This window comes from Salvelinus namaycush, chromosome 18 (assembly GCF_016432855.1).
Source record: "Salvelinus namaycush isolate Seneca chromosome 18, SaNama_1.0, whole genome shotgun sequence".
NCBI lineage: Eukaryota > Metazoa > Chordata > Actinopteri > Salmoniformes > Salmonidae > Salvelinus > Salvelinus namaycush.
Genome location: NC_052324.1, coordinates 37,574,150 through 37,583,998, shown reverse-complemented (window position 1 = coordinate 37,583,998; position 9,849 = coordinate 37,574,150). Strand labels below are relative to the sequence as shown.

Here is a 9,849-nt window from a genome sequence, read left to right as displayed (position 1 = left end):
CAGTATAGCTTCCTTCACTGTGCTAGCTTAGCGCTATAGCTTCCTTCACTGTGCTAGCTTAGCGGTATAGCTTCCTTCACTGTGTTAGCTTAGCGGTATAGCTTCCTTCACTGTGCTAGCTTAGGGGTATAGCTTCCTTCACTGTGTTAGCTTAGCGGTATAGCTTCCTTCACTGTGCTAGCTTAGCGGTATAGCTTCCTTCACTGTGCTAGCTTAGGGGTATAGCTTCCTTCACTGTGCTAGCTTAGCGGTATAGCTTCCTTCACTGTGCTAGCTTAGGGGTATAGCTTCCTTCACTGTGCTAGCTTAGCGGTATAGCTTCCTTTACTGTGCTAGCTTAGCGGTATAGCTTCCTTCACTGTGCTAGCTTAGCAGTATAGCTTCCTTCACTGTGCTAGCTTAATGCTATAGCTTCATTCACTGTGCTAGCTTAGCAGTATAGCTTCCTTCACTGTGCTAGCTTAGCGCTATAGCTTCCTTCACTGTGCTAGCTTAGCAGTATAGCTTCCTTCACTGTGCTAGCTTAGCGGTATAGCTTCCTTCACTGTGCTAGCTTAGCGGTATAGCTTCCTTCACTGTGCTAGCTTAGTGCTATAGCTTCCTTCACTGTGCTAGCTCAGCGGTATAGCTTCCTTCACTCTCCCAGCCCCCTTCCTGGGCTCGAACTAGTGATCAGCCCCCCTTGACACATGTGAAAGCCCCCCCTTGACAAGGTCTTAGCAAGCTTTACCACCAAAAAGGTGACACAGGTGGAGACATTTCAGACTGTTGAGTGAGGTATATGGTCCTATCTTAGCCCGGTTACACAATCAGAGGAATATTACATTTGTAATAATGATCACGTGTCTCTCTATAATGTGTGGGAACACTTGGGTACAGATTTCCAAAATAAAAAAACATGACTTGGAGCTGACTTCCTGGTGTTTTTACAGTCTTTTACGTCCAACAATTACAATTTAACAAACATTATAATAATTACTCAGAAAACTTGGGGAGCCGGCCTCCCAAGTGGCGCAGTGGTCTAAGGCACTGCATTGCTGTGCCACTAGAGATTCTGGTTTGAGTCCAGGCTCTGTCGCAGCCGGCCGCGACCGGGAGATCCATGGGGCGGCACATAATTGGCCCAGCATCATCCGGGTCAGGGGAGGGTTTGGCCGGGCCCAGTCCACGCTGACACGGTTGCCAGGTGTACAGTGTTTCCTCCGACACATTGGTGCGGGTGACCTCCGGGTTCAGCAGGAACTGTGTTAAGAAGCAGTGCGGCTTGGCTGGGTTGTGTTTCGGAGGACGCACGGCTCTCGACCTTTGCCTCTCCCGAGTCCGTACGGGAGTTGCAGCGATGAGACAAGACTGTAACTACCAATTATATATCACGAAATTGGGGAGAAAAAGGGGGGAAAAACTAAAGAAAACTTGAGTAGCCAAATAAGACCACCCGCGGACGCTGCCCTATATAGTGAAATACTTTTGACCAGATCTCTGACAAAAAACAGTGCACTATAAAGGGAAAAGTAAATAGAGCCCTGGTCAAAAGTAGTGCACTCTGTAGGGAATAGGGTGCCATTTCATCCATAGTAATTATCACCATGATCATAATTATCATCCTGGATAATTAACCTCTTCAATAAACCACAGAACCAATTAGCTTGCTGTATTAACATTCAACCACAACAAAGACATCAGGGGAGATGGGAAATCCAGCGGAGGTGTTTAATACATCTAGTCTACTGATACATCCCAAATGGCCCCCTATCCCCTCTGGGTCCTTGTCAAAAGTAGCAGTGTTTAGGGAATAGGCTGCCATTTGGAACGTAACCAAGATAGATTAAATACAGAGATTTAAAATTGTTAGTGGGTGTTTATTTGCTTTTCATTCACCTCCTACATGTTGTGATTCATTCATTCTTTCATTCATTTTGCTTCTTTTCCGTCCATCTCTTCCCTTTGTTCAGTCTGTTGTGTGTGTGTGTGTGTGTGTGAGATCAAGGAGAGTATAGACAGTTCAGTTAAGACTGTCCCAGCCTGACACTCCTGCCCCTCAGCCACAGGTCCCCTGCCCCTCAGCCACAGGTCCCCTCACTCGCTGTCTGCTGCAAGTCAAGACACACACACACACACACACACACACACACACACACACACACACACACACACACACACACACACACACACACACACACACACACACACACTTATGCATAAACGCACGCACGCACACACACACACACACACACACACACACACACACACACACACACACACACACACACACACACACACACACACACACACACACACACTTATGTATAAACACTCACACACACAGACATGCTCTTACATTCAACCCTGATTGACTCACTGCGTTGACTTACTGAGTGACTTATGGCTAACACACCCCTTGTGTGTATTCACCATCAAAACGTATAGATCACTGAAACCCTGAATGATGTGGCTTGAGTGAACCCATGTCCTTCTGAGTGATGTGGCTTGAGTGAACCCAGGTCCTTCTGAGTGATGTGGCTTGAGTGAACCCATGTCCTTCTGAGTGATGTGGCTTGAGTGAACCCATGTCCTTCTGAGTGATGTGGCTTGAGTGAACCCATGTCCTTCTGAGTGATGTGGCTTGACTGAACCCATGTCCTTCTGAGTGATGTGGCTTGAGTGAACCCATGTCCTTCTGAGTGATGTGGCTTGAGTGAACCCAGGTCCTTCTGAATGATGTGGCTTGAGTGAACCCATGTCCTTCTGAGTGATGTGGCTTGAGTGAACCCATGTCCTTCTGAATGATGTGGCTTGAGTGAACCCATGTCCTTCTGAATGATGTGGCTTGAGTAAACCCATGTCCTTCTGAATGATGTGGCTTGAGTGAACCCATGTCCTTCTGAGTGATGTGGCTTGAGTGAACCCGGGTTCTTCTGAATGATGTGGCTTGAGTGAACCCAGGTCCTTCTGAATGATGTGGCTTGAGTGAACCCAGGTCCTTCTGAATGATGTGGCTTGAGTGAACCCAGGTTGTCCTTCTGAATGATGTGGCTTGAGTGAACCCAGGTCCTTCTGAATGATGTGGCTTGAGTGAACTGGTTGTCCTTCTGAATTATGTGGCTTGAGTGAACCCAGGTCCTTCTGAATGATGTGGCTTGAGTGAACCCAGGTCCTTCTGAATGATGTGGCTTGAGTGAACCCAGGTTGTCCTTCTTCTCTTCTTCACTAATCGTCAGTGTTAATATCAAACAATCATGTCTAACAACTGTTGTGAATAAAGCCTGTATTATACAAATATGAGTAGAGACACCACATTGTCTAGCAAAAACGAGCCTATAATTATAACTTAGCCTAGCATGAAAAAGCTGGCCTCATGTGTAGAGAGATTTAGAGATGTACACACTACTCTGTTTCATCTCATCCTTCACTCCTCTCTCTATCTCCAATCCCTTCATCCCCCTCTCCTGTCGTTCCATTTTGAGCCTTCTACGCTGTATGTGTAGCGGCTCACTGTCTCCCACTGGTGGACACAGACAGAACAGCATCACAGTCCCAATGGTACATGTCTCCCTCTTGTGGACACAGACAGAACAGCATCACAGTCCCAATTGTGCATGTCTCCCTCTTGTGGACACAGACAGAACAGCATCACAGTCCCAATTGTGCATGTCTCCCTCTTGTGGACACAGACAGAACAGCATCACAGTCCCAATGGTGCATGTCTCCCTCTTGTGGACACAGACAGAACAGCATCACAGTCCCAATGGTGCATGTCTCCCTCTTGTGAACACAGACAGAACAGCATCACAGTCCCAATGGCGCATGCATGGATTTTGTTTCAGCTTTTTCTCCTTTTTGGCATGCAGTTTATCGGTGAAGATCTTCTGTTATCTTTTATTTTCTTCATATTCATTGCCTACATTCCTCCCTCCCTCCCTCCCTCCCTCCCTCCCTCCCTCCCTCCCTCCCTCCCTGCCTCTCCCTGCCTGCCTTCCTCCCTCCCTCCCCCAGCGTCTAAGCTGCCAGACCTGTTTGGCGTTGTACGCAGGGCGTCAGGGCCCATGTCTGACAGGGAGGGAGGCACCAGCACACCCCCTCCAGCCGCCCCCTCCACCGCCTCCCCACCCATGGCACACACCCCCATGCAGCGTAAGTGCACTACAGGGGTGCGTAACAAATGGTACCCTATTCTTACACTACTTTTGACCAGGGCCCATAGGGGTCAGGCTAAATATAGTACACTATGTAGGTGATAGGGACAGGATAACATTTGGGACGTAATGTACAGTACCAGTCAAAAGTTTGGACACATATACTAATTCAAGGTTTTTTCTTTGTTTTGACTATTTTCTACATTGTAGAATAATAATGAAGACATCAAAACTATAAAATAACACATATGGAATCATTTAGTAACCAAAAACGTGTTAAATAAATTAAAATATATTTTAGATTTTTGAAATAACCACCCTTCTGCCTTAATGACAGCTTTGCACACTCTAGGCATTCTGTCAACCAGCTTCACCTGGGATGCTTTTCCAACAGTCTTGAAGGAGTTTCCACATATGCTGAGCACTTGTTGGCTGCTTTTCCTTCACTCTGCGGTCCAACTCATCCCAAACCATCTCAATTGGGTTGAGGTCAGGTGATTGTGGAGGCCAGGTCATCTGATGCAGCACTCCATCACTTTCCTTCTTGGTCAAATAGCCCTTACACAGCCTGGAGGTGTGTTGGGTCATTGTCCTGTTGAAAAACAAAGGATAGACCTACTAAGCCCAAACCAGAGTGTATGGCGTATCGCTGCAGAATGCTGTGGTAGCCATGCTGGTTAAGTGTGCCTTGTATTCTAAATAAATCACAGACAGTGTCACCAGCAAAGCACCCCCACACCATCACACCTCCTCCTCCATGCTTCACGGTGGGAACCACACATGCGGAGATCATCTGTTCACCTACTCTGCGTCTCACAATGACACGGAGGTTGGAACCAAACATCTCAAATTTGGACTAATCAGACCAAAGGACAGATTTCCACCGGTCAAATGTCCATTGCTCGTGTTTCTTGGCCCAAATAAGTCTCTTCTTTTTATTGGTGTCCTTTAGTAGTGGTTTCTTTGCAGCAATTCAACCATGAAGGCCTGATTCACACAGTCTCTGAACAGTTGATGTTGAGATGTGTCTGTTACTTGATCTCTGCGAAGCATTTATTTGGGCTGCAATCTGAGGCTGGTAACTCTAATGAACTTATCCTCTGCAGCAGAGGTAACTCTGGGTCTTCCTTTCCTGTGGCGGTCCTCATGAGAGCCAGTTTCATCATAGCGCTTGATGGTTTTTGCGACTGCACTTGAAGAAACTTTCAAAGTTCTTGACATTTTCATCATTGACCTTCATGTCTTAAAGTAATGATTGACTGTCGTTTCTCTTTGCTTATTTGAGCTGTTCTTGCCATAATATGGACTTTTACCAAATAGGGCTATCTTCTGTATACCACCCCTACCTAGTCACAACACAACTGATTGGCTCAAACGAATTAAGAAGGAAAGAAATTCCACAAATTAACTTTTAACAAGGCACACCTGTTAATTGAAATGCATTCCAGGTGACTACCTCATGAAGCTGGTTGAGAGAATGCCAAGAGTGTGCAAAGCTGTCATCAAGGTAGAAGGGTGTCTATTTTGAAGAATCTCAAATATAAAAAATATTTTGATTTGTTGAACACTTTTTTGGTAACTACATGATTCCATATGTGTTATTTCATAGTTTTGATGTCTTCACTATTATTCTACAATGTAGAAAATAGTAAAAATAAAGAAAAACCCTTGAATGAGTAGGTGTGTCCAAACTTTTGACTGGTACTGTAGGTACTTAGACAATCAGCGCTGTGTTCCAAAATGGCACCATATTCTCTCTCATAGGAAAATGATCTGTTCAGTTTTGTTCTATTATATGTGTTTCGAGAGGTTTTCATTGACATGTTTCATAATCAAAGCAAATAACATTTTATTGGTCACATACACATATTTAACAGATGTTGTTGCGGGTGTAGTGAAATGCTTGTGTTTCTAGCTCCAACAGGAACATAAGCATTTCGCTACACCCGCAATAACATCTGCTAAATATGGGCTAAATATGTGTAATTTTCATTCTAAATCTGTTTCATAGAATATGTATCTTTAAACGTAGGTTTTTTCATTTTATTTTCTGATCTGTTCTAAACATCCTTATCTTTTGATTTATTTCTCCTTCTCTATCTTTCCGTTGCTCTCTCTCCATCCCTCTCTCTCCATCCCTCTCTCTCTCTCCTGCGACCAGTATCCCGTCTCTCAGACCTAGTGAGCAATGTTCGCCGGTCGTCCGTCCCATCCCCAGCCCCCACTCCACCTGCGCCCGCCGAGGCGGAGGTGGTACCAGCTCCCAGGCCCACCCCCCACCCATCACACCCCACCTCCCCTCCTCCCCCCATGTCCCTCTCCAGCCTCTCCCTCACCTCTCAGAGTGAGTACTCAGCATGACCCCTGACCTCAGAGAATCTGCCAATCAAATGGCTTTGTGGGTTTATACCTACAGTGCACGCTGTGATGCCACTCACTCAGCACCTCGACTTGTGTGATAAGCCCTAACGAGTGTTTCCCCGATCATTATACCAGGCGAGGCAGGCCTCTTACCTAGCTCTAGGCCATATAGGTTTGAATCTATTGTTTTAGTGTTTACAACGTGTTTTGAGTGTTGCTCTAGATGCCTTTTTTGCTTTAGGGCATTTAATAGACTGAAATGTCGCTGCAGTGGTTTTACGAGCACCTGAGCAATTACAGTTGAAGTCTGAAGTTTACACACACCTTAGCCAAATACATTTAAACTCAGTTTTTCACAATTCCTGATATTTAAAATTGTTTAACTTGGGTCAAATGTTTCAGGTAGCCTTCCACAAGCTTCCCACAATAAGTGTTGGCCCATTCCTCTTGACAGAGATGGTGTAACTGAGTCAGGTTTGTAGGCCTCATTGCTCGCACACGCTTTTTCAGTTACTCCCACAGATTTTCTATAGGATTGAGGTCAGGGCTTTGTGATGGCCACTCCAATACCTTGACTTTGTTGTCCTTAAGCCATTTTGCCACAACTTTGGAAGTATGCTTGGGGTCATTGTTCATTTGGAAGACCCATTTGCGACCAAGATTTAACTTCCTGACTGATGTCTTGAGATGTTGCTTCAATATATCCACATACTTTTCCATCCTCATGATGCCATCTAATTTGTGAAGTGCACCAGTCCCTCCTGCAGCAAAGCACCCCCACAACATGATGCTGCCACCCCCGTGCTTCACAGTTGGGATGTTGTTCTTCGGCTTGCAAGCCTCCCCCTTTTTCCTCCAAACATAACGATGGTGATTATGGCCAAGACATAAGACTCCTGAACATCTAGTCAAATGGCTACCCAGACTATTTGCATTGCCCCTCCCCCTCTTTTACACCGCCGCTACTCTCTGTTGTTATCATCATTGTATAGTCACTTTAATAACTATAGCTACATGTACTTATTAACTCTGTACCGGTACCCCCCCTGTTTATAGACTCACTATTGTTATTTTACTGCTGCACTTTAATTACTTGTTACTTTTATTTCTTATTCTTTCCTTTTTCTTTCTATTCTTATTCTTCTTTATTTCTTATTCTTATCTTATTTTTTTTAACTGCATTGTTGGTTAGGGGCTCGTAAGTAAACATTTCACTGTAAGGTCTACACCTGTTGTATTCGGCCCATGTGACTAATACCATTTGATTTGATTTGATCTACCTGTGGGGTGTTGTTTTGCTTGTTGGAAGTGAACATTGTGAATTGTGTGGTTTCCCTTGGAGCAACTAACATTAACTGCAGTGATATTATGATGGATGGAATGGAAACGGTTGTTCATTCAGCTGTGAGAGTTATCAACAGTTTGTGTGTTCAGCTGTGGGAGTTATCAACAGTTTGTGTGTTCAGCTGTGAGAGTTATCAACAGTTTGTGTGTCCAGCTGTGGGAGTTATCAACAGTTTGTGTGTTCAGCTGTGGGAGTTATCAACAGTTTGTGTGTTCAGCTGTGAGAGTTATCAACAGTTTGTGTGTTCAGCTGTGAGAGTTATCAACAGTTTGTGTGTTCAGCTGTGAGAGTTATCAACAGTTTGTGTGTAGTTGTGCTGGTGGTTGATACAAGATTACTAATCAATATTGTTTGCGTGTGTTCAGGTGCGTATGAGGTGGATACTCTGCATTCTCACTGCCCTCCACTAGTTCCCTCCACCTGCGTGTGACTCTGTCCTGCTTTCCTCCTACAGCACGTAAACAAGACATCATTAAGATCACTGAACAGCTGATCCAGGCTGTCAACAATGGAGACTTTGAGGCATACGCGTGAGTTCATTTGAGTGTGAGAGAGTCAGTGTGTGTGAGAGTCTGAGTGTGTGTGTGTGAGAGAGGGAAAGAGAGAGAGTGTGTGTGTGTGAGAGAGAGAAAGAGAGAGAGAAAGAGAGAGAGTGTGTGTGTGTGTGTGTGTGTGTGTGTGTGAGAGAGTCTGTGTGTGTGTGTGTGTGTGTGTGTGTGTGTGTGTGTGTGTGTGTGTGTGTGTGTGTGTGTGTGTGTGTGTGTGTGTGTGTGTGTGTGTGTGTGTGTGTGTGTGTGTGTTAGAGAGTCTGTGTGTGTGTGTGTGTGTGTGTGTGTGTGTGTGTGTGTGTGTGTGTGTGTGTGTGTGTGTGTGTGTGTGTGTGTGTGTGTGTGTGTGTGTGTGTGTGTGTGTGTGAGAGAGAGAGAGTCTGTGTGTGTTATAGAGTGTGTCTGTGGGTAGTTACACATTTGATGATTGGTTTAGTCATTTGTAGTGTGAACATGTATTGTAATGTGTGTGTGTGTGTCTGGTGTGTGTGTGTGTGTCTGTGTGTCTGTGTGTGTGAGAGACATTGACCTGTGTTTGTCTCTCTCCACAGTAAGATCTGTGATCCTGGTCTGACCTCCTTTGAGCCCGAGGCCCTGGGAAACCTGGTGGAGGGAATGGACTTCCACAGATTCTATTTTGAGAACCGTAAGAACAAGCAACAGAGCACTTCTCATAACATGAGTTAATACTCAAGTTATGCTTCTACACCTGCATTGCTTGCTGTTTGGGGTTGTAGGCTGGGTTTCTGTACAGCGCTTTGATATATCAGCTGATGTAAGAAGGTCTTTATAAATACATTTGATTTGATGATACTCGTTAGTAGACCAATGGACAAAAACAATGCTCCCTCCCTCCCTCCCTCCCTCCCTCCCTCCCTCCCTCCCTCCCTCCCTCCCTCCCTCCCTCCCTCCCTCCCTCCCTCCCTCCAGTCCTGTCTAAGAACAGTAAACCTATCCACACCACCATCCTCAACCCCCACGTCCACCTGATTGGAGAGGACGCCGCCTGCATCGCGTACATCCGCCTCACCCAATTTGTCGACGGCCTGGGCCATCCACGCTCCAGCCAATCAGAGGAGACTAGGGTGTGGCACCGCCGGGACTCCAAGTGGCAGAACGTCCACTTCCACTGCTCGGGCGCCCCCGCTGCGCCACTCCAGTGATGTACGTGAGGTATGGAAAGGGCCGCATTCTTCGACGAGGTCCGGGGGGGGGGGGGGGGGGGGGCAGCACTGAAAATGATTTATATATTCCCTCTCCTTCAAAATTAGCAAAGATTAGTCTATCCATAGTGTTGGAATTTTCTATGCTCCTTGACTGTCTAGCTTTCATCTCAGTGATTATTAGTGAGCTGGACACAGTCAATAAACTGTATGAATGTAGTGATTATTAGTGAACTGGACACAGTCAATAAACTGTATGAATGTAGTGATTATTAGTGAACTGGACACAGTCAATAAAC

General features: G+C 45.6%; 1 protein-coding gene across 1 annotated transcript in view; it reads left to right on the top strand.

The window, feature by feature from the left end:
* Positions 1-9,550, top strand: part of LOC120062940 (calcium/calmodulin-dependent protein kinase type II subunit beta-like) — a 27,208-nt gene extending 17,658 nt beyond the window's left edge. The window contains exons 3-7 of the mRNA XM_039012992.1: positions 3,994-4,131; positions 6,295-6,477; positions 8,294-8,369; positions 8,939-9,033; positions 9,318-9,550. Coding sequence (XP_038868920.1) covers positions 3,994-4,131; positions 6,295-6,477; positions 8,294-8,369; positions 8,939-9,033; positions 9,318-9,550 — 725 coding nt within the window. The remainder of the gene's footprint in view (positions 1-3,993; positions 4,132-6,294; positions 6,478-8,293; positions 8,370-8,938; positions 9,034-9,317) is intronic.
* The last annotated feature ends 299 nt before the right edge of the window (positions 9,551-9,849 follow it).